Genomic DNA, 25,739 nt, shown 5'->3' with positions numbered 1-25,739 from the left:
AGGAACTTTATTTGGAGACTATTTTATACTACAGTCTGACTACATTGAACATCAGTAAAATATGGGCATTTGGCCAAATGTTCAAGACCCTGTCTGAGAAACCTGTGAACCCTATAAGTGAAGCTGAGTTCAGTAGCTGGCTTAAGCTCACAATTCCAGTTTTCTGAAAATAAGACAGTGGCGACAGCTCAAGTAGTTTGGTCCCTGCAATACACTTGGGAGATCCAGACTGAATTCCATGCTCCTGGCTTTGGTCTTGCCAATCCAGCCTAAGTCATGGAGGGCAGCTGAATAAAACAGCAAATAAGAGGTCTCTCTGTCTGCCTTTCAAATAAATACATTATAAAAAGTATTTCATAGATTTATTGGAAAGGCAGCTATACAGAGAGGAGAGACAGAGAGAATGATCTTTCATCTGCTGATTCACTCCCCAAATCGCTGCAACTTATCTGAAGCCACGAGCCCTTTCCAGGTCTCCCATGTAAGGTCTCAGGGCTTTGGCCATTTGCAACTGCTTTCCCAGGCCACAAGCAGTGAGCTGGATGGGAAGCAGAGCAGCCGGGATACAAACTGGCGCCCATATGGGATTCTGGCAGATTCAAGGTAAGAATTTAGCCACTAGGCAATGACGCTGGGCCCAAAAATATTTTAAAAAGAAAATGGGGGAAATGAAAAAATGAATGACAGCAAGAAATATCAAAGGAATGAGTCACAGATTTGCTGTTAAATGAAGAAAGCCAATTGCAAAACATACATCACATTTCAATGAACTCCAAATCTCCAATGTTATGAAAGTAAAATTCAACAGATACATGAAAATGTGTATAAGTATAAAATCGTCAGCATCTCACATAGTAGTAAAGATGCTACTAGAGAAACACATCTCATCAGAGTGACTGGGTTTGAGGACCAGCTATGCTTCCAATTCTTGGTAACTCACACAGCACAGCTATTGTGAATGCATTACTGCCAATACAAAATGGTTCTATTTACCTCATGCCCCTAGCACCAGGTGAGAACATAGCAACAAGGCAAAGTCCATGAGGTAATAGTCCTCCTGAAACACTGGACTTCCTCAGAAATATGAACAATCAAGGCTGGTCATTTGTAACTGATTCAATCGAAGGCATATTGTCATGGCAACCTGAAAAGACTAAGACACTTTCACCAACTCCCTGTGGCGTGTGGCAATCCCCTCCCTAGGACCTGGGAGCAAAGTAACCTTTGCTTCTTTGCACTTCTCCTGTGTATCCTGTTGTGGCATCCCCCAACTGATGGCCCCTCAAAAAACACAGAACAGAAACATTCTAAGAATTGTATGCCAGTGACTTTCCACATTGGTAAGCTTGATCAACCACAGATTAAAAATTTCTTTTAAAAAACTGCACCTATACTGGACATAACAAAGCAGAAACTCAACTATTTACCATTTTCACTAGATTGAGAATAATCTAGAATGCAGAAGAGTGTACATTGGTTATATATGGCCTTTAGGTTAGAGACTGGGGCATCACAGATCTAGATACCCTAAATGCTCCTGGAACTAATCTCCTGTGGTTACCACACTGACTTTAGAAACATGGAAGTCACTGGAATATTAAAGAGAACAATATGAGATTTACACAAATAAGCATATATTTAGCTAGAATGTTTTCATTAATAAATAGATATTTAGATGAATTTTAGCAAATTTGTGGCGTATTAATTACAAAATCTCAGTTAAGGACTCTGATGGCAAGATAGAGTTAACCACTTGACAGTTCCTGGAGAGGAAACGAATGAGCAAATGGTAGTTAACATGAATAATGATTTAAATGACCTCTTTCAACATGAAAGTTATACTCTATTTTGCCCCAGCTTATAAGACAGGACAGTCTGCAGGGCCTAAGGTCTTACAGCTCCTAAGGTGATGTAATACATTCAAATCTAGGCACTAAATTCAAAATCTGTTTCAACTATCTTATGCTCTCTAACAACAATACAAAATTGAATGATTGACGCAGGTACACTTAAATTATCTGAGAATTAAATCTGTGCCTCTGTATTCCTGTAAAATACTTATCATACTACAAAAAAAATCAATGAAACATATTCTTACAAGGCTGGGAAGAAATATATACATATATACATATATTCGCTTGAAAAAAAAGTCCTCAGCAATTGGTTACCATTTACAGTGCTTGACTATATTCCAGTTGAACTATTGGTCTTTTTAATTTTTAGTTTCTGACATATTTATTTGGTGGAAAATTAAGCCCTGATTATGCAATAAAGTAAAAATGTCATCTCAAAAAATGTTTAATGGCAACTTAAAAATATAATAATCTTATGATTTTAAAAACAGTAATTTTGCACAATAAATTTGACTATATTAGATTTTCATACATTCAATTGTGGCTAAACCTTATATTTCACCTCCCAGGACTGAAAATATTTAGAAATGTCACAATGGCAAATAAACAGGCTCACTTGCCTATCTAGTACCTAACGAGAGTGGTCTGTATTACTGCTTTAGAAAATTGATCTGCCATATGATCTACCTATCCCACTTATGGGAATATAGCCAAAGAAAACAAAATGTATATATGAGAAAGTGATCTGCAATCCCATATTTACAGCAGCGCAATCTACAATAGCAAAAACGTGGAAACAACCCAGATCTCATTGACAGAGGAGCAGATGAAGAGACTGGAACGGCTATTCCATGGAATGCTACTTAGCCATTATTAAAAACAGTGAAATTGTACCATTTGCAACAAAATGATCCCATCTGCAGATCATTATGTTCAGTGAAATAAGCCAATCAAAAAAGGAAAAATGGCATACGTTTTCTCTGATATAAGGCAAATTTTCTGCAAAATACAAGATTAACAGATATGCACATAGGGCTATGTATTCATCCAGAGAACCTGTATATGAAGTCGAGACACATGGCAGTATGCATCTCCACTTTTGAAAAAGAGGGACTCTCAACAAAACTGTTAAATATATCTTGACACTAGAATGCTGGGCATTATATAATTGTCTATACCTACAATGTCAGGATATACTTAAACAGCAGAATGATGGACTTGTGACGACTGATGAGGAATAAAATATTATGGGAAATGTGGAAATTTACTGTTTCTGGTCACACAGAGGAGTGGAGTCAAGGAAAAAACATCATCAGTATGTTAGACAGTTTAATCTTTCACTTCATTTGATATTATCTATTCTCTATCTTCTATTAAAATCCCCAGCTGCTCCATGTCTCATCCAACTGCCTGCAAACGTGCCTCGGAAAGTAGCAGAGCATGGCCCGGGTGTTCGGTGCCTGCACCTATATGACAGACCCATCAGGAAGAGGCTCCCAATGTGTCAGGGTGGCCGAGCGGTCTAAGGAAGAGGCTCCCAGCTCCTGGTTTTGAATTGGCCCAGCTCAAGCAATTTGGGGAGTAAACCAGCTGATGGAAGATCCATCTGTGTCTGTGTCTCTCTCTGCAAATCTGCCTTTCAAATAAATAAATAAATCTTTTAAAAATTGCTAATATTCAGGAATCCAAATCACCAGTCATGAAGACAATCTAACTTCTTTAGAAAACTGAATAATGAACTTAATGCCTATTCTCTATTATAAAATGTACTTGTTTCAAGTGTAGTCAGCGTAAGGTTTCAATAGAAAATAAATTGCATACCAAATAAAATTAAAATTGATATTGTTACTAAACTCAGCAATAATTACAAAAATTAACTTTCTGTGTCAGCTTTTAAATAGAGACAATGTAATAAGTAATGTAGTCAGGGCCCGACACGATAGTGTAGCGGTTAAGGTCCTCCCCTTGAACGTGCCAGGATCCCATATGGGCTCCAGTTCTAATCCCGGCAGTCCCGCTTCCCATCTAAATCCCTGCCTGTGGCCTGGAAATGCAGTCAAGGATGGCCCAAGACTTTGCGACCCTGCACCCGCGAGGGAGACCTGGAGGAGGATCCTGGCTTCAGATTGGCTCAGCTCGAGCCATTGCAGCCACTTGGGGAGTGAACCATCAGACAGAAGATCTTCCTCTCTGTCTCTCCTTTCTGTATATCCGCATTCCCAATAATAATAAATAAATCTTTAAAAAAAACAAGTAATGTAGTTAATAAATTCAGAAGCCGCAAAATCAAATGACAGAAACATTTTTGGTACCAAGTAACTAGTTAGTTATGCCAATTAGTTTCCATGTGTGAAGTCTGCTAAATGTGTATTTTTGTGGCAAAGACCTTTGCACAGATAAAATGTGGAAAACTTGTAAAGTATGATATAAAATTTAAAATATAAGAAATAAGGAAACAAAGAAATATAATCTAAAATTTAAATAGACTTAATAAGTAAATTTTTAAGTAAAAAATGCTCTTCATGGCCCACACTATGCCTTGAAAGAATACACTGGAATACATACTTTACTATTGTTTCCTGAATTTGACGTGTCTTCCACCTCTATTGTCAGATAAGAATACCCAGAAGTCATTTCAACCAGCCTCAAGCTTCAGCACAAATGATTACATCTTGAAAGCTGTTATGATCAAAGCTCCTTGAGAAAACAAGGATAGTAAGCAAATATTGCTGAATCACATACATGCCTACAAATGGGAAATAATGTGGCACTTTTTTTCACTCTTTTACCTTGGGAGAATGATAATAAATCCACAGCTTCCAAGGGGAAGGGACACCCTCCAAGCAGAAGTCTTGTTAACTATAAAAGCTTTAATCATTTTAGATACATTAAAATTTGGCTTATGAATTACAGTTCCAAAAAAATTTTTTTTAAGATTTATTTGTATTGGAAAGTCAGATATACAACGAGGAGGACAGACAGAGCAGAAGATCTTCTGTGCGATCATTCACTCCCCAAGTAGCCACAATGGTTGGTGCGGCACAGATTCGAAGCCAGGAGCCAGGAGCCTCTTCTGAGTTTCCTATGTGGGTGCAGGGTCCCAAGGCTTTGGGTTGTACTGGACTGATTTTCCCAGGCCACAAGCAGGGAGCTGGATGGGAAGTGGCGTGGCCAGGATGAGAACCGGTGCCCATATGGGATCCTGGTGCGCTCAAGGCAAGGACTTTAGCCACTAGACTACCGCGCCAGGCCCTAAATGTTACAACTGAGAAAGATATCTAGATGAAAGACAAATGTTCTTTTGTTTATAAACATGTAATTAGTTAGCAAAGATTAATTGAAGCAAGCATTATCTAGCCCTTATTTGATGTTGTTTTTTCCAAAATGATAATTTGAATCCATTAATCAATTTATATTATCTATTATATACTTAAAATCGTGTTGGACAGAGCATTTCTTAAGAATGAGTACCCTATAAAATCAGCCAATCACATTTTTAATCACTTCTAAACATTCTACTTAGCTTTATAGTTATGGTTAAAATGGTTCATGTGACATCTGTATGCAGTTCCTCACAGATGAAAAGATAAGCCATGTACTGTATTCCCAACTGTTTTAAATTTAAAATAACAATGTTTCCTAATTTCCCATCTTGCTGATTATGATAACAAATTTATCTCTGCAAAGACATAGAATCAATCATGAGGTTTGAGTTGTCCAGGCGTTTCATTATTAGACTGAATGAAGCATATGAAAAAATCTCACTCGCACTTTGTCCTGCCAGTTCTAAGACATCTCATCCACTTTTCTCACTCTCTAAATCCTATGAAAATTCATCCTATGCTCGCCCTTTTCTCTCTCTGTTTATGTTTTACTCTATTTCTCTCCTTCTATCCCTTCCTAGTTAGCATTCCCCAAACAATAAGAAATGATCTGAGACCATTAACATCCTATTGAGAACAAAACTTTATTTCTAGAAATGTGCTTATTGAACAAGCCTTTTAAAGGCATGTATGAATTATAAATATTACTTGCTAACAGAATCCATCCCCCAGGCAAAGAATGTAGGATTACAAAGATACAAATGATTTGAACTCTAAAGGTCAACAGATTAAGGTCATAATAGTACAACTTAGAAAGCAATTTCAAAGTCAAAGACTGACATTAATAAGAATTTTAAAAGTCCTGGTCCATACGTCCAAAGGTGTTCTTTTGCTAAACAAAATGTAAACTTTCAAAATTATCACACATTTTATAATTCTTAGGGAAGAAAATAAGAGAGCAGAAAAAAAGGCAATGTCTTAGCAGAAAGGCACAAGTTTTCCCATAAATACTTACTAGACATTTAAAATTATACTTTATTATGATTTATTTTATAATAGACTTATTTATATAATTTATTCTATTAAAATAATTCATAAAATTTATATAAAATATAATTCATAAAAATTATAATTTATTGGCCTAGAACTATACCATGGCAGCATTAACTGCAAAGAAGCTTGAAAGATGCAAGGGTTTTGTTTTGTTTTGTTTTGTTTTGTTTTAACCAGGCGATACACAGCCTCAAACACAATTTGATCTTACTAACTGAACATTTCTAATCAACACTTTGAATTGCACTAAGAAAATGAATAGGAGTCCACACAGCCAAGGCATAATACACAACACATGACCAAGTCTGTGACGAGAAAAAGCAGTACATCTGTGCACTGTGATTCTTCACAGGTGTTGCCAAAGCCTGCAACAGACCAACTTTACAAGATGGCTGAAGCAAATGGGTGGGGGTTGGGGAGGACGTAGAAGGTCAGACAGGGATCATCATCTCCTGATGCTGACACATGGAGAAATAAACCAGAGCCCAACTGTCTTTCATTAAGGAAAGTATGATGGCATAGAGCAACAATTATGGCAAAATGGGAAATTATTACAAGTTTTTAAATTTGGTTTTGCTTTTTTTTTCTCTCCTTGTATATACCCCCAAAAATGTTAAATGTGTTAAGTTACAAAAGTTTCCTGATACTATTAATATTTGTAGTTCTTAAGTGTTTATGTTTTTAGATTATGGATAAGTTTTTCTGTATTTTTCCATTTTCTCATAGGATGGCACTTCTTTTTCTTGGGGGGGCATAACTACATAGTATATCTTCATCAAATTTTAAAACATATCATATGGTTTTTGTAGATGGACACACAACTATTTTGTGCCACATCTAAGTTCTTGCTTATACCTGTGTCCCACAAAAAATAACTATCATATATACATATAAATAAAACAGTGAAATATGTAAAACTACACATTTTGGAATCTTATAGACTATCTTCTTCAAATTTTATTGCATATCTGGACAATAAGTAGCTGGACTCTATGCTTGGTATATGTTTGCAATGAAAGAATCTTGATTGAATTTGAACTGTAATACTGCATCAAGGTGGAGGAATCCACCGGGGGGAGGGGAGGGGGAGGGATGGGGGAATTCCCAGAGCCTATGAAACTGTCACATAATGCAAAATAATTAACAATTAAAAAAATTAAAAAAAAAAATTTATTGCATATCCAAATTCTGGCACACAGCAGATTGCAAGTAGAACAGGAGATGTTGTGACTTCAATGCTCTCAACCCAGCTGTGACAAATGCAATTTTCTCAAGAAAGATCTTCACAAGGTTTACAACAAAATCACATTATCTTTTAACTCTATTTGCCTATGAAATTTTTGAAGACTCATATTTTCTGGTAAACCTTGGTGTACTAAAATCTGCTGGAAGTTACAAAACATTTCTATCACTATCCGTTTATGATTGTAACTGGAAGCACAAAAGGCAATGTCAAAGGTTAAGAAAAAAGTGCATTTCAGGAAAAAACTAAGTAAATATTAGAACTCTTTGCTAAACAAGAATGATATTAGAGGGGAAGTTATTCCTTATCATGCCTTAAGTAAAAGTAAAGATTCTCCAAAAGTTTGAGGCCTAAAGTTTCCAAATTATTTAGCAGGATAAACAACTGTTCAATCAAGTAGAGAAAGTCCTGGTTCTTCACACTAAATGTACAATGCACATGCCAAGCACATACAATGTAAACTTTTGTGTTTATGGATACAGATTGTACACAAGCTTCCAAGTCATGAAATAAATGCTACATACAGCCAAAGGTACCCTAAAGGAACAGTATTATCTATGAATCCATACAGCAGAGAGAGGTTTGTATAATAATTAAAGTGAAAAGACAACAGAATTTCTGAAACCTGACCTCACAAAAGAGTTTACATTCAAAATGAAATTTGCCCTAAGAAAATCTAGTCTCAATAAAAATGTTAATATTCTTCCTGCAAGGACATTTATGTATTGTAATGCAATGTGGTATGCACAAATGAGTCATTTCTGGCAGTGTTATACATAGTTATTTCGTAACTTATGAAAAGCAGTTTGGAGTAGTTTGGGTGCTGTGGCTTGGAGGATAAAGCCACCGCCTATAGTGCTGGCATCCATTTTGGTGCAGGTTGGAATCCTGGCTGGTTGACTTCTGACCCAGCTCCTGTTGCTAATATGCTTGGGACAGCAGCAGCAGGTGGGCTCAACTGCTTGGGCCCCTTGACACCTTTCAGTGACTCGTAACAAGCTCCTGGTTCCTGGCTTTGGACTGGCACAGCTCCAGTGGGAGTGAACCAGCTGATGGAAAATCTCCTTGTGTGTCTCTCCATCACTCTGTTACTCTGTCTTTTGCATAAATAAATAAACACATAATTTGTAATGTAGTTCTGTGTTCTTCAAAATAATTACCTGTGAATAGCATGTTAAATAAAAGATGCTATAAAAATTAAAATTTACAAAGATTTGTATGATGTACACTTGAAATTTTCATTTTATAAAAGTGTTACTATCTATAAGCACCTGGAGATAAATTATCAAATCAGACTGTTTGCTCTGGGGTGAAACAGTAATTTTTATTTACAGCCTTTTTAACCTTCAAGGAGGACCACAATCCTAAAATCGCAGCACATTTTTCTGGCTGAATATAGGAAAAGCTCCCAGTTCAAAAGCAAAACACTTAGACAGAAAAATGCATCTCCCTATGGATTTAATTAAGAAGATCACAACTTAATCTTACAAAACCAGAAACTGTTCGGGAAATGGCTGAGCCTAAACATGGATGACAACAATGTTCCAAAGTACTACAGGCAAAATCATGCATCTTGAAGTGTTTGTGTGCCGTTAAGTTGAAACAAAGCCCATAATAACACATATCAAAATCCATGTTAATATTTTTTAAGAATGATTTTTAAACACATCTTTAGCTAGAAACTGTTAAAGATCAGATTAAGGGCAACTGAGTCACATTTAACAGAGGTATGTTAAAATCAACATCTAACTCATTCAGTAAGCAAGTATAGTACTTAATACTTGGAACATACAGTGCACATAGTACAGCATATAGTTTATGTTAACATCGGTTTTAATTTTAGCACAGGCATCTTGATAAAGAATGCCATCAAAATAGTTTGTTTCTATTAGTGATAATATTCCAAGTCAATCTTGAAAACTCACATAGACTTCCTAGGAGATAAAATGCTATTATCTAAGGAAATTTGGGCACAACCTTCTCTCTCACCACAATGTAACATTTTACAGGCATGAAGTAAAGTTAACATTAACAGAAAGGGTACTGCTAATAATAATAATAATAATAATAATAATAACGCACACTGGGGCAAAATTTGAACATAGAAGGCACCCAGAGGAAGTTTGAGGGTCCTCTAGGTTTGTTCTCTTTGTGACAGAAGCAGTCACAGCAACCCTGTCTTAATGTAAGACTGTAGATCATGAGCTGTCAATTAAACACGGCACCAGAAAACAACATTCATTTTAAATTATCTTACCTTTCATTCTTCAAGTTATGTGTCCCTGTTATGTTAAATTATGATAATAAATGGCTATGCTGTGCTTTGTGGCCATCCCAAGAAAGTGCATTTTTCTGTCATAAACCATTTTGGTCTCCAAAAGGGCAAGACTCACTGCTACTACTATTAAGGAAGGAAAGAAACTCTTACATTAAGATTTATGCTATCATTAGCTACTTAGTCTGTATATCTAGAGTAGCTTAAAATGCTCAGTTTTAAGTGTGATGGTCATGACTCATAAATACTTTTGGTTTTCATAAAATTCTAATTTGCCATGGATGGACATAAAATGAAAAGAAACACCAAAGACTCAAAGAGAACAAACACTGAATCACTACCATCTCAAAAACTACAATTTGGCTCTGACACATACACAAGCACTAGTCTGTGTTTTAGGGAAGTTATAAATGTCATGACCCATAAGCAAACCTGAATCTAAATAAGCGATCTATTTTTCAAAACATAAACTTGGAGAGGATGTTAAAAAGGATAAAGTAACTAAATACACACAACAGAAAAGCAAACAAAAAAAAGAATTAAAAATATTTCATGTAGGCAATGAAATTGTGGTAGAATAAACCACAGGACTTTAAAACAGCTCCACATCTGGCATTTGATATTAATTGGCTGCTTGCAAGCAACTGTAAATTAATGGAAATAATAACCCCTTTTACAGATTATAAGAATTCGATTATAGGATTTATGGTAGCTGTATAGTAAATCCAATTAAAATGAAATGAAGTTTTTTTTTTATTTTTTAATATATCAGGGCAATTTATTTTGCCGAATTTTCAAAGGGCAGAGAGGGATACACACTGTCTACTTTATCAAAAAAAATTAAAAGTTTTGAAGCAGGATAATTTTATGAGGAAATAAAGTTATTCCTAATAACTCACAATTCTAGGAGTTGAAAGCACAAGAGCAGGCAGGTTTGACCTCTGATTGAGGGCTTAACATCAATCAGATGTTAACTACATCACAAGAGCAAGAATGTGGATCTGGAAACCGGAAGCCAGCAAGCCACAGACAGGCTGGGCAGCAACATCCCTTCTGAGCGCACACTCATAAATGACCTGGGCCCTCCTATCAGGCCCCACTCCTTAAAGGCACCAACACCCCACACTGCCACACTGAAGACCAACCTTCCAACTTGCGAACCTTTACAGCTCATATTTAAATCACAGCCAAGCCATACCTGGCGAAGTTTTGAGTTGGGGGTGATAGTGAGGCAAGGAAAGTATAGCAATTTCATAATATAAATAAAGAGAAAATGAGCTATCCTTTTGATGAAAGACACTAAGGTCATTATCAACAGTTTTTTTAAAGATTTATTTATTTGTATTGGAAAGTCAGATATACAGAGAGAAGGAGAAACAGAAACAAAGATCTGTCCAGTGGTTCACTCCGCAAGCAGTTGCAAGGGTCAGAACCAAGCCAATCCGAAGCCAGGCGCCAGGAGCTTCTTCCAAGTCTCTCACATAAGTGGCCGGGTCTCAAGGCTTTTGGCCACCCTCTCCTGCTTTCCCAGGCCACCAGCAGGGAACTGGATGGGAAGTGGAGCATCTGGGAGAGGAACCAGGGCCCATGCAAGGTGAGGATTTAGCTACTAGACTATTGTGCCAGGCCCAACATGTGTTTTGAGTAAGATAATCATGCTTGCCATTTCAGAAAAAGGCTTAAACCTTGGAATATCATTTGGCTGGGGAAATAGAGATGTAGGCGGATTCCTATATTCCCACACAGTTTCCAGGAAGAAGTTTCCTCATTTCAGAGAGGCATATAGTCTCACGTATGAATCTTTCTCATTAATTACATCAAAGTCTGCAATTTTTTATAACTGAAAAAAATGTTCTAGTATTTATGCAAGTTAAACCCAAAGCATATTAATCCATGGTGTTTATTCTACATATACAGGAATATTAAATAAGCAATGTAATTTTACCGTTTCTGATGTTAAAGAGCTTATCACCTTTTATTAGAAAAAGAAGTTAACATAAAAAGAAAAATTGCTGTGAAAAATGTATATAGTTCAAATATGAACACAATACTTGGGGAAATACAACAGCACCAAAAATAGACCTACATTTTATATGACATATTCAGTTATGATCTTGAACTAAAAATATAGACATTACTTTATTTAAAAACATCATCCAAGTATCTACATGTAGATGTCTACTGATAATACTCTCTATTTTTTAATTGACTTACATATTACCTAAGTGTTTATTTTGTGTTTAGTCCCTTCTCCCAGATTCAGTCAGTAAAAAATCCTCTGTTTAGACATACTTGCATGGTATCTGGTCAAAGTTCCTAAAATACTCCAACATCTGTACTGGAATTCTAAGGAAGTGAATATTTTCAAGATGTTACAGGATTAAAGAGAAATATGCTGTCAGCTCTTCAAGAGCTGGAAAATGCATGCAACACTTATTTTTAATTCCCTTTTCCTGTCTGCTCACATGTCTCCAATACCCCTTCATGGCCAAATGTTGAACACGCAGTGACCATGCAATTCGTGAAAGTTACTGAGTGACAAACTGAACCTTCAACAAAACCAGCTACAGTATTTTGAATCAATTAGAGTACCCACAAGACCAGATCTACCCCTGGAAAGGAAATCGTCTACTCCATGATTCATCTCAATGACCACTCAGATGACACACACTTTGCTGGTTGCCATTCAGGAAGTGGGTAAAGCATTACAATTGTATTTTTCTGAACAAATTCAGGCAAGTTTAACGCTTGTTTATAATGTGCTACCATAATATTTTCTCTACATTTTCTTCAGTGAAAGTATATTTTATATGTAAATATTATCAGATGTATTTCCTGAAAATTTTCAGTATCTGCTTATACATTTCTTTTGTTAGAATAAAAAAAACTGAGATGTTTACACATTAAATTAGCAACCTTAGCATGTTTCATTTATAGAATTTAAAGTTGAAAGTGGTTAAACTGTTGATGTGCTATGAATGAGTACAAAGGAAAATAGGAAATTACAAGGTACTGGAAAAAGCCGTGTATGCCAAAGACTTTTATACCCAATAATCAGTGTTAGAGCACTTTAGGGAAAGAGCATCATATTTGATTCTGCGGAGGGTGATCTATGGACTAGAGCTGCCAGCCTCCAAGGCAGGCATAAACCAAGGCACCAAGGAGAGCTGGAAATGTATTATAAGCGGAACTGCAATGTGTACATAGTCTTCATATGCAGAATGATTAAATGCCTTGTATCTTTCCCAACTTTCTGAAAATAAAATATACACATTGCATCCTCTTGCCATAGTTTATAAACTGGGAATAATGTTGGTCAGCTTACCATAAAAACATGTAATGAATTAGTTGCAAGTTGCTGGACACTCGGTTACAGCATATGCCTAGAAAATATTTAAAGGTTCTGTTTTCTTTCTGGTTACAAAGCTTGTGGATTTAATAAATGTTTACAGAATGCCTACAATGCATCAGCCACAATTCCAAGGGGTGATGATTTTAAGTTAAAATGAAGTAGAAATAAATGTCTAACACCACAGTAACTCTAGAAGTTGCCAACCACAACTTTCTGATCAATCCTACAATATTCATATCCTTCCCACCTATCAAAATGAGAACAGCGTGAAGCTGAACTCATTGAAATCCCTGCCTTTAAACTTTCCATTATTAATCCAGTATTAACTTGAAAGAGTTATGGAGAAAGGGAGTGAAGATGAGAGACAGAGATAGATGGAGAGAGTGAGAGAGAGAGAGAGAGAGAGAGAGAGAGAGAGAGAGTCTTCCATCCACTGATTCACTCCAGAAATGGCCACAGTTATTGTGCTGGGCCAAGCCAAAGCCACATGTCCAGAACTTCATTACAATCTCCCATGTGGGTGGTTGGGACCCATCTACCAAAACACTAGGGCCAGTCTTCCGGTGCTTTCCCAAGCACCTTGGCAGGGAGCTGAAACAGAAGTGAAGCACTGGGATTAAAAACTGATGCTCATATGGATGTGGACAACCCAGGCCATAGTTTAACACCCTGCACCACACCATTGCTCCTTCTCCTTTATTTTATTAGCCAGCTGACCAACAAATAAGTGTAGAAACTACAGAAAATCAATCTCATACATTCCTGATTTTTTTATGTCCTACTTTCAAGTACCTAAAAATAGCTGACCAAACAAAAATAATAATATTCAAAAAGTCTTTGAAAAGTTCATCTTTTCTACAAATCTACAAATCTCAAAAAAAAATGCTCTGCACCAAAAGAAACTTTTTGAAATCTTCTAAATCACACTGGCACTTTGAAGAACTACATAGGAAGAAGGGTGTTTGTGTGTGTGTGTAGGTGTGTGTGTATCTAAGCATGACCTCTGTTTGCACTGCTTTTTCAGTAAGGAATGAAAATCTTAATAACAAAGATGTCTGTTGTTAATATATCTTCTAAATGTATCCGGACAGCACAGTGATGAGTGCGTGTGTAAAGCCATCGTCAGGCAAGAGCACACAGAGCTCACAAAACCACAGCAGACAGCCAGCAGCATGAGCGGCACAACCGCTGCCAGGCCCTTCAAAAAAAACCATGTAGTTGAAAATGGTTTCAGAGAAGCTTCTGACCAGCTTCTAGTCGGCTTCCTTACACACATCAGGGTCATGGTGACCGAAAACGACTACTTCCAAGCTGGAGATTTAGGGATCTGCAGTCACTTCATCCACTTCTGCTCGCATGCACAAATTGCTCTTTGACATCAAAGTTTGATACCATGTTAGCCTGTGTTTCCCTCAAAGCTCTGGACCTTCCAGTCACAGGATACTGCCCACAGGACCCCAAACACTCCTGAACATTAACACCTCTGTATTTCAATGCAAGTCTTCAATATTCCTCTCTTGTGCTCATTTTTAATTTAATTTTAATTTTTCATGATACAGTTTCACAGGCACAGAGGTTTTCCCTTTCACTCCTCATCCACTCCCTCTCTCCATTTTCCCCTGTAGTATTAACATCTACCGATTGCTCATTGCCCTCATCCGTAAATCCCATCTTTCCCAGGCCTACCACACCACTTTTAGAAGTCTATCCAATAGCTGCTGATATAGCATGAGGATTTGCCATAAAAGCTTCTATACTATCTGAATTTAAATTTCAACTCATTTCTGTTATTTTTAAATTAATATTTTCTGTTTGTTTCTCGAAAATGAGTTTAAACTTGTTAGAGACAAGAATCTGTTACTCTATACTGTTTGGATCATATACTACACTGCCATTTTCTGCTTAGAATGGAAACTGCTGGGCCTGGTACAATGGCTCATTGGCTAATTCTTTACTTCCAAGCACTGGGATGTTCACATGGGTGCTAATTTGTGTCTCTATTGCTTCACTTCCCATCCAGTTCCCTGCTGGTGGCCTGGAAAAGCAGCAGAAGATGGCTCAAAGCATTGGAACCCTGAACCCATGTGAGAGACCCGCAAGGAGCTCCTGGTTCCAGCAGTTGTGGCTATTTAGAGATTGAACCAGTGGGTGGAAGATCTTTGTCTTTCTCTCTGTAAATCTGCTTTTCCAATAACAATAAATAAATCTTTAGAAAAAAAAAAAGAAAGAATGGAAACAACCACTAGTGAGAATTGATTAAAATGTCTCAATGAAGCAAATTCATATATAGGAATTTGGATTAACAAATATATGAACCTGGTATTAGCAAGTGAAGTGCATTGAGCAATATCCACAAAATTCTTGTGGAGTCCCTCATCTTCTTTTCCTTTCTTGTGCCTGAGGCAGTAAAGCCACCTAGGAAGGCATTTTGAGAACAGCACAATGCAATCACTTACCTTGGACCCTCTGAGTGCATGAGTCTCTGTCCCTGGAATGTTTCATGAAGCTGAGTATGCACACATTTCAATACCTACTACCCTCTCACACATCACATCTTAAGCAAGGACTTTGGCAGCATCTTATAAATAAAGAGGTTATAATTTCTTCAATGAAGAAATCAATGAAGATTCCAACTTAGAGGATACATAATGGCTACAGATACCACACGTATTGGTTCAAATAAGTTATAGCACCAAATAATTTATGCAAGTGAGCTTTTGGATTTCAGAAGTTAAGAAAAAGGATCATTGGTCTCTTTTAACACTGAATGCCAGAAGGCCTGTACCAGTAAAAGAGAATAGCCACAATCCATCAGAAAAATGATTAAGGGGCTGGCATTGTGGCAGTTAAATGCCATATGGGTGTGACTTCCTATCCTGGCTGCAAAGATTCTATTCAGCTTCCTGCTTATGATCTGCCAAAAGCAGGGAAGGATGGCACATGCCAGGAGGATGGATGAAGCTCTTGGCTCCTGGCTTCACCCTGGCTCAGTCCATTAGGGAGTGAACAAGCAGATGGATACAAATGGATAATCATATTCTCTCTCTCTTTCTCCTTCGTTTTCCCCCTTTCTCTGTAATACTGACTTTCAAACACACAATATATATTAAAACCATTATGTGCAACTCTTCTAGTTCAAAGATCTCTGCTACATTTGTTTTTGCCCAGTTATTAAACTGATGATTTCTAATCCATAATTTCTACAAGCTTAACTTAGCAAATATGTGCTTGTAAATGGTGCTTATACACTATCTACTAAATATAATTACTGTTGGAAGGTGAAAAAATCTCTGCTCAGAAGTTAAGGAAGTATATAATGTCTTTGTCTGCTCAAGTTTGTCTTTTCCACTTACTTGTGAAGAGCTATTTGACAAAGGTAAGATCTCATTCTTCCACGGAAGTGGAAAGATTAACACAACCTAGAAAGACTGCCTAATAATGTGAGGAATTCTTGTCTGGTTCCTGTTTAAGCAACCATTCCTACAATACTATTATGGATGAAGACATGTGTGATCCATCTTCAATCAATTGGGCATCATGTAGGACAGCCTCAAAGAAAATCCACATTTATTCAGAATGTCCTATTCTGAGGAATTAGAACTAAAATCAGTGCAACAAGCTGGCCCTAACTGCAGAGTACTACACTCTCTGCTTCTCGCCTTCTGAAATGTTCAGGAAGAGGGGCCAAAACAAGTGTGGATCTCTGTCTGTCATAAATTTTAAAGATCCAAACTCACTTTAACTTTTCAAGGATGTAAAGTCTTCCACAAATAGAAAAAAAGGAAAGGGGAAAAATGCAACCCTCTTCTTATGATGGGGTTAAATCTGTAAACCTTAGATTCATTATCATAATGAAACGCAACAACATCTTATGAAGGTGCGGTGAAAAGCAAAATGTCAAACAGAACTTGAGAAACAGCATGACACAAATAGATGCTTAGGACATAATGATTAATCTATTCACTTGCTCTCAATATGCAAAGGTATGATGATTTGAATCTGGAAGATCCCTGGAGCTACTAAAGGCAAAAGCAGTACTGGAAGCATAGGCAACCATTCTTTTCACATCAGCTCCTGCACACCCTCCTCCTCAAGCCACAGTAAAAGCTAAGTAACAGCATCTCAGAGCGGTCTGGTGGAGGTAACGAAGCAAAGACTTCCCTCTCAGTAGCCAGGAAAGTTCAAATAGAAATCTCCCCAGTCCATCTCCCTTTACCCTCTTAAATTCACTTTAAAGGACACAAATAGAAACTGACTTTAATGATACACCAATGAGGGACCTGGCATTAGGCCTGAAAATAAGATACCACTTAAGACACCGATGACCTATTATCAGCCTGTTTGAATTCAAGTTCTGGCTTTCCCCCAGTTTCCAGTCTTTCTGATACAGAACCTGGGAGGCAATAAGCTGACCTGTGTTAGCTCTAAAATCCTGGTTCAGGGTTCGGTCCACCACAGTCTATTGTAGGCACCTGAGGGGCACCAATCAGGAAAGAGGAGCTGTCTAACACTGTTCTTCTATCTCTCTCAAATACCCTGAAATAAAAGTTATGTCACTGATCAGAGTTCATTACTTCCTTAAAGAGTTTTGATGATGACTATCTCATGAATAAATAATGACCAATCAGGTATCCATAAGTCAGAAGAAAGAGTACAGAGGAGTAAAAATCAAAATGAAAGATGAACTGATATCATTATTATGAAAGCCATGTCACCAGCATTACTCAATAAAATCAGATATTCCTTTTAACAGGCTTTCAAACAACCTAAGGAAAAGCCAGCATAACAATTGATGACTTGCCATTAAAGAATCAGATAATTGGGGCCCGGCGGCGTGGCCTAGCGCCTTGAACGCCCCGGGATCCCATATGGGAGCCGGTTCTTACCCCCCCCCCCCCGGTAGCTCCACTTCCCATCCAGCTCCCTGCTTGTGGCCTGGGAAAGCAGTCGAGGACGGCCCAAAGCTTTGGGACCCTGTACCCGCGTGGGAGACCTGGAAGAGGTTCCTGGTTCCCAGCATTGGATTGACGCAGCACCGATCGTTGTGGTCATTTGGGCAGTGAATCAACAGATGGAAGATCTTCCTCTCTGTCTCTTCTCCTCCTTTCTGTATATCTGACTTTGTAATAAAAATAAATAAATCTTTTTAAAAAAATAAGATAATTGGGCAAAGGGGGCAAGGGTCTAATCCTTCACTTTCACATTCTTTTGCTTCCTAAGAAAGAGATTCTGAGGAAGTCAAACACTGAGGCTCTACATAAATTGATGCAGGGTATGGTGAAGGGAGTTCAAAGGTTTCTACTTCTAAACATCAAACATTTCCCTAATCTTAAAAATCCTTTCTAAAGATTTATTGGGCGGTAGGGAGTTCCTACTAGGAAGTATGGATACAAATGAAGCACCAAGAAGCCTTCAAATAAATGACTGAAATTTACAGCCACATTCATGACCTACTGTATCTGAATAAAATTCACTTCACTTTTAATACAGGATAATAGGAGATACAGGATTTTAATGTCCCCATGGTGAGTGTAATAGCATCTGAAATGTTCAATACTTGGTAGGTATATTACACAGCTTAATTTCCATTGACCTGAAGCAATTAATTCCCTTTAATGCAATGGGATTTTTTAAAGCTGATTTTGTTTCCACAAAGGTTTCCAAAGTCAGTTAAATCTTAAGTGATCCATACTATAATGCTGAAATCCACTATCCATACATAAACGCCATTTTCTTCTCTGAAACACCCCAGTCCTGCAAGAGGGATCAACATTTTCCTATCATTAAAACACTGATGCCAGGATTAATTCCCCCCAGTCATTTAACTTTACCAGTAACCAGCGGTCAGATCTGGGGCTCTTCCTCTGTAACAGCACCCTCTTCTGTTCCCAAGGCCACAACTCTGCTTGCTCTGTTCATTCACCACTCAAGACTGCTTCTGTAGCTTGATCACTAAACCATCCCCCTCTTATAAAATCCTCTGACTAATCAATCTCATTCCATGTCTATGTCATTTTGCTGCTTGATGTAGGAATAATCCTCCATGACCCACATCATGGAAGTTTACAATCCCTTGACTGGCTCAGACCACATTAATATGGTCATAACTATCACTCTATGAGTATTCACTGTTACCCTACATTACCCTTTAATTTTAGTCCAAGTACTACACCTCCTCACCTTCTCAAACTACCCAAGATACTAAGTGGATTCCTGTGCTTGATGGATTCATTTGCTGGAATTAGCCACCAAGACACAACTCAAGCTCTGTTCCTTTGTCAAGTCCCTCAAATCATTTAAGGCCATACTGATGAGTCGTTCTCCTAAGTTTCAGAATATTAGTGCACTGGTCCTAATTCATTGATAACAATAATGTGACATTTCTCAGCAGTTTTGCTCGTAAGCCTTTATTTTTTTTTAATTTGACTTGTAAATTCCTTGGAGAGAGGAAAAATGGATTTCATCTTTTAAGATGTCCCATGCCTACCTACTTTCCAGTAACACAAGGGTGATATAGGGAATGAAATCAGTCATTATTCTATACAATGGTTAGTAAATTTAAAACTTTCAGTGCATGTAAGATGATAGTTTAAAAAGCAAGCATATTACTTCATCCAAGCCCAGAGATCTGGCTTTCAGGTAAGGGGAAAAAATAAGAATTTCCAGGGAATTCTGATGCACTTGGCACACAGACAGTATTCTGAGAAATACTGTCACTGATTAAGTTGAAATTGTAAAAAAAAAAAAAAAGTAAAACAAGTCCGAAGATATGCATAGTTATAAAGAATATAGAAAGAAAATCTAACATATTTCAAACTAGCTGCCATTACAAGGATGTTATTTTTTATATTCACCACAAACTCTATGCACATTTACTATGCTACCTTTGGGAAGTTATTTACATTAAAGCAATCAGTATTGAGTGAATATACTTATTTTTTACTGAAACTGTTAATATAGGCATATTTAAACTCACTAATGTGAAACAAAATAAGTCACTAATATTTCATCTAGTCTATTCAGTTAATGGACACAAGAGAAAAATGAGCCTACTAAGTACAAATATAAGTCAATGAACAGGAAAATCTTGACTCTAAGCATGATTTCATCTCTGGAGATGGCTTAATATGTCCTCAAGCACAAGGTGAATGAGCAATTTAACTTTAGTTCATAGTTTTTAAATGCTTTAGAATATTTGGAATATTAAAAAAGATCCAAATTATCAACTTATAAACTACCAACAATTTGCATATCATTGATATTATGTATATTTAGTGACTTCCATTTGTATTTTGCGATAACCTTTACGGTTTTACATAATCTACAGGAAATCAGTAAACCATTCCTTCCTACTTCTTTTCAGGAGACACTGATACAGGCCACTAGAGAGAGACACAGAGCAACTGGATCAGCCTGGTGAGCTGCATGTCAACACAGCAAGGACACAGTGGCTTCACTCAAAGCATAATGACACATGCCCTGTCAAAACTCCATTCACCCACTGGGAGCACTTCCCAACAGCGATCATGCAATACCTGTGGTTTCTGGCACTCTCAGACTTAAAACCATGTTCCTTCAGGGGGAAAAACAACCCATAACACAATTCATAAACACTGCAAACTCCAAGTTACAGGTAAAACAGGATAGCAAACTTCGCAAACAAAATAACACTGAAATGTTCATATCACATCAGAAAATCTGATATGATGAGTCAAGACAATTTTAATAATTTTTACAATTAAAAACAAATTAACTTTTTATCCTCCAATTCTACGTGAATACATGATATGAACTTAAGCACACGCACACTCACTGGGGCACATTCCTTCAGGATTGATCCAGCAGTGAGTGACTCTCAGACACGTTATTGGATTATCAGGAAGTGCTTCTCATTTTACTTCTTACTTCACACTTCCTTATTGTAAACCAAAGTAGTAACTATAGGCAACAGAACAGTGTTGCCTTACTAAGTCACACTTCTGTTAGTTTGACTTTGCAAAAAGAGAAAGTGAATAGGTATCAAAAAATCAAGATCTCAAATTACAGGAAGTGTTACTGGATCTGACACTGCATTCTGCACCCTTGAAGGACAGAAAGATATTATCATTGCAGTTACAGCAACGTCAGTACTTGCAATTGGTCAAAAGAACTCTGTTTTGAAACTTAACAGGTATGTCCATTTCTCACTCAAAGGTTTCTCTTGACTTATTTTGAATTACAAATCCCAATGTTTTCATTTCTCCCCAAATTTAAACGACAGAGGCAACTTGATGATAAAAAAAAGTCATCTCAATCTTAAAGTGTATTCCAAAACATATCTGTTAAGACAACTTAATCTCCACAAAGTTCAGTTAGTACATGTTAATGAAGTACACTGAAAGTTGACAGTAATACACCACTGGCATTTCTTCAGTTACCACGAGTGGATATCAACCGCCATAGTCTAGATCTAGCCAGGGGTATTACAAGTGTTTGAACTCAGACAATTCATACTGCGGCCAATCTAAAACTTTCCCAAGAGCTCAAAAACTTCATTAACCAATCCTTACATCCTATGTCAGATACGAACTTTTGGTGGTGTTGGTGCTACAGTGGTGAGCAGAGCTGCCTTCTAGGCATGAACTTTTTGGGTAAAGATTCTTCCAGTCAGTAAGAAGCAGGTACAAATACAGCTGATTTTTGATATCCCAAAAGTGTCCTAGCAACATCTTAAGGGAAAGGACTAAATACTCCTTATTTAAACAAACACAGTCCTAAGAAACTCACTTTTTAGTATGCCATCACCAGTTTTGGAGATGTAGTGTCCTCAAGGTTGAAAAAAGAGGGAAAAAACTGGTTTCATTATGAGCTAAATCACGCCAATCTTCTCTTACATCTGCAGCTTGACCAACTTCAAGTGGACTCGTCAGTCTGAAGCCCTCAAGCAAGGTTACTAAATTTTCATCTACTTTTTTCTAAAATTGTTTCCAACGCCTGGAGCGCCGCGTCCTAGACACACTCATGGAAAACAAGCCTCCTGGGCTGGGTAGTCATCCTCGTCCCAGGAGCTGTGAGAAGTCCCAGTAAAGCAGCTAAGGAAAGAAAAGCGCGTTTGATGACCAGAAATGAACTCACGTTGTCTTGGAGCCCCACTAACCGAGTAGGGTTCAAGATCCCCCTAGTCACCAACGGAGACCACTCACAAGCCGACTTCAGGCTCTCGGTCGCAAGGCACCCCCTCAGTGCCCTTCAAAGCCTGTGACTTGCCTGCCTATTTAGCATCAACTTTTCCTTGGAAAAAGTAAAGTTTGCTCTAAGGCGGCGTGCGCCGAGCTCCAACGCACCCAAGGTTAAATAAGTACACACAAGTTTTTCTCCTCAGGACCTCAACGCTGTAATGCCCACGTCTGTCCACAGCCTGGTCCCGGTCCCGAAATCCACGGGATTCGCGCACCTACCTTGGCCTCGTCGGCGTCCGGCTCCGCGTCCGAGAAGCCCAGTCCCGACTCGAAGGCGGCGGCGGCGGGCGCCTGGCGCGGACCCGGCAGCAGCGCAGCGGCGAGCAGGGAACACGCCAGAGACAAGAAGCCCAGCAAGTGCATGGTGGAAGGACCGGGAGTGGGGAGGCCGGTCCGCTGGCGGGGGCAGGGGTGGGGCGTGGGCGCCCCTGCGAAGCTGAGGTCCCCTCCTGGTCCTTTTCTCCGAATCTCCTACCAGTGACCCCCACCCTGGACGAGCCTGAGTTGGCGGGGAACGAATCTGGGGCTGTGCGATCCCAACTTTGCCAGCCGCTCTCCCCACCAGTGCTGGGGAAGGGCGACGGGTGTCAGGTAAAAGCCTCACAGGAAACCGGACATCCGAGCTCCCCTCATTCGGAGCCCGCCGCGAGGTGAAGCCGGGGCGAGGGCGAGGGCGGCCGGCTCCGCGCTCCGCGTGTTTGTTTTTGCTTGTTAGAAAGGGAGGGGGGAGCGAAAACACGCCGCGATGCTCACCCCCTCTGAACCCACCAGGGCCCTCGTCCCCCTCCTCCTCGTCCTCCTCCTCCTCCCCTTCCCCCGAAGTGAGAGAAGTCGGGTAGAGGCGGCGGCGGCGCTGCCGGGGGCGGGAGCAGGGCGGCGGGGCGCCCGGCGGCGGTGGCGGCGGCGAGGGCCGGCAGCGCCGCGGCGCAGGAGCCTCCAGAGCGCGCGGGGCTGAGCGCAGGCGGCGGCGGCAGCGGGCGCAGGGGCAGGGCATGACTGATGCGCCCTCTGCCTGCGCTTATGTGAGAGAAAGCGGCCGAGGGAGGGAGCGTGCCGAGCCCGCGCCCTCCCCTCTCACTTTCCCTCAAAAGCTGTCTCTCTCCAGCTCTCCGGCGCTCGGCGTCCCTCGCCTCCTCCCCAGCGGCCCCACCTCCCCGCAACCCCTTCCCTCTGCCTTTCTACTCCTCCCCTCCCTGGAGCCGCAGTTGGAGGTGTATAGTGAGCGACCTTCCGGACGACCTGGACGAGTTGGAGCAGTGGGGACAGCGGGAACAGACGGAGGGGAGGAGAAAGTAGACCCTTTGTCCTTTGCAGCTCTGGGCCTCCTCCAGGCTCTTCTCACAGCCCTCAGAGCCCCGCTCAAAACGTGGGAACAGCTCCAGGAGTTCTGGGAGTTCCTAGAGAAAGTTATGGAGGGAGACCTTGAAGGATCCTTGGAGCGGAGAGAAATCCCCTCTTTCTCTCCCTTTGGGTGACCAAAGTTGGCTGGGGCAGCAGGAACTACAGGAGTTAATCTGCATGTGTTGTAGGCTATTGGGACAGAAACTATCCCTTCCGATAGTAAGCTTGGGGGGTGGGGGGCGATGAGGGGCATCAGAATTCAAGGACAGGGATGGAAGAAAAGAGGCATAGGGTCAGTTTCTGCCAAAAGGTGGGTTAATTAATAAGAGAAAAGGGTTGAGAGACACGTGTGGAACACATGACAGGAAGGACATGACAGTTGGCAAAGAGAACACATTTTCCTAGTTGGCAAAACATCCAGGGATTGCCTTTCGTCCTGCTAGCCTTGACTGTCTCCCTCCTTGGAGAAGAATGAGCAGATAAGAGCTCCAACAGTGTCTATAGATGTTCTACAGAACTTCAACTGTCTCTGATCTACTCCCATTACCTTGAAATATGCTAATCTTAAAGGTCCATGCAATCTTAGATGGGGAAACGACTATCTCGGAGAGCTGAAACTCTCCAGAGACAGGGAACTCTGTGTGGGTTCTGTCCATTTCTTTTTCAAATAGCCCACATTGCTGCAAAGTGTTCTTCCTTTCATTTGCCCATTGCTTTTGACTTCCGGAGTTTTTGCACGATAAATGTAACCTAACTTCCTCACGTTCGGTTTGTCAGATATTTGAAAATATCTGCCATGTTCTCCTTACAGAAGCTGTCCTCCCATCTAAATATTCCCCTTTCCCCCTTTTGACAGCCCCAACTTTCCTCATCGATCATACTGCATGCTTTCCTTGTTCATACAGAGTGCTGTTCAGAGCATGGCTCAGCACTTAAAGTGTCCCAGTGAGCACACAGAAGAGGGTCCAGACAATGCGCTTTTGTTGATGCAGTTTCAGATCAAGTTTAGTTTCTGGCAGCCAAGTCACAGTGATGACTCGCACTACACTTGAAGTCAACTAAGTTCCCCAAGAATTCATGTGTACTGCTCTTTAGTCACGTCCACCTTGCCCTGTGTCTTGCGTAGCTGTACCCAAACAAGATTTGAGCTTTGATTTATGAAATTCTATCCTGTTCAAATTCTATCCGGTTTGCTCAATAGCCACAGCTTGTTGGGATCCTGACACAGTCAGTAGATTACTTCTGTATTCCTGCTATGTGTATGTTTGATCAATTTGCTATATTTACCTCCAAACATTGATAAAGTCGTGAACACAGAAGTGCTAAGGGCAAGTTGGTGTTGATTTAAATCATAGAGTTTATCTTTTAATCGTCCTGTAGCAATGGCCCTCAACTTTGCACCTGGAATCACAAAAGGCAATTTCATCAGCACAGAATATTTAGTGCCTCATTAGAGATTCTACTTGGAATCATCCAGGATAAGTTTGGCACATTAGGATCCTAACAGGAAACTTACATTGAAAAGCCCAAGCATTACCATCACCTTGGGAAGCCAGCATTGTGTGATGACTACAAAATCAATAAACTCAAGATGCATCATATTTACTTCAGGATTATTTATGTTCATCACTAATCAAATTTTTTCCTCTCAAAAAGATTATTTTTTGTTACTACTATTTTGAGTCAAGAAAATGATGACAGAAGATAAAGTTGAGTGACTCTGAATTAGTGGTTAAAGGATATCCTGAAAGTGGAAAGAGAGTTGTTCAGGACTTTTTATTCCTCCCTTACCCCTTGGAGAATACCTGTGCCACCAGCTGATTTTACAGGTCTTACAAAAACCTTCCTTGTAGGTTTGTTAGTTCATCACCAGTTCCATGCAAGACTTATCTTCCAATAGGACTTCTTAATGTCTGTTTCCAAGAACACATTCCAGAGCTACTGTTTTTAGTTTCTGATGGTAGTTCTTTTAGTTTTAAACATAATTTGGTGCTATATCATGTTGATACAATTTATTTTCTAGTATAGTTAATTTTTTAAACTTCTAATTATTTGAAAATCTATATTTTCTGATATTAAAA

General features: G+C 39.3%; 1 protein-coding gene across 1 annotated transcript in view; it reads right to left on the bottom strand.

Moving 5' to 3' along the window:
• Positions 1 to 23,332, bottom strand: part of VEGFC (vascular endothelial growth factor C) — a 95,132-nt gene extending 71,800 nt beyond the window's left edge. The window contains exon 1 of the mRNA XM_004579028.4: positions 22,537 to 23,332. Within this exon, the coding sequence (XP_004579085.2) occupies positions 22,537 to 22,680 (144 nt within the window). The 5' untranslated portion in view covers positions 22,681 to 23,332. The remainder of the gene's footprint in view (positions 1 to 22,536) is intronic.
• Positions 23,333 to 25,739: the final 2,407 nt, after the last annotated feature.

This window comes from Ochotona princeps, chromosome 11, assembly GCF_030435755.1.
Source record: "Ochotona princeps isolate mOchPri1 chromosome 11, mOchPri1.hap1, whole genome shotgun sequence".
In the NCBI taxonomy this organism is placed as follows: Eukaryota; Metazoa; Chordata; class Mammalia; order Lagomorpha; family Ochotonidae; genus Ochotona; species Ochotona princeps.
The sequence above is the reverse complement of the archived record's forward strand: the minus strand, read 5'-3'. Positions and strand labels throughout refer to the sequence as shown.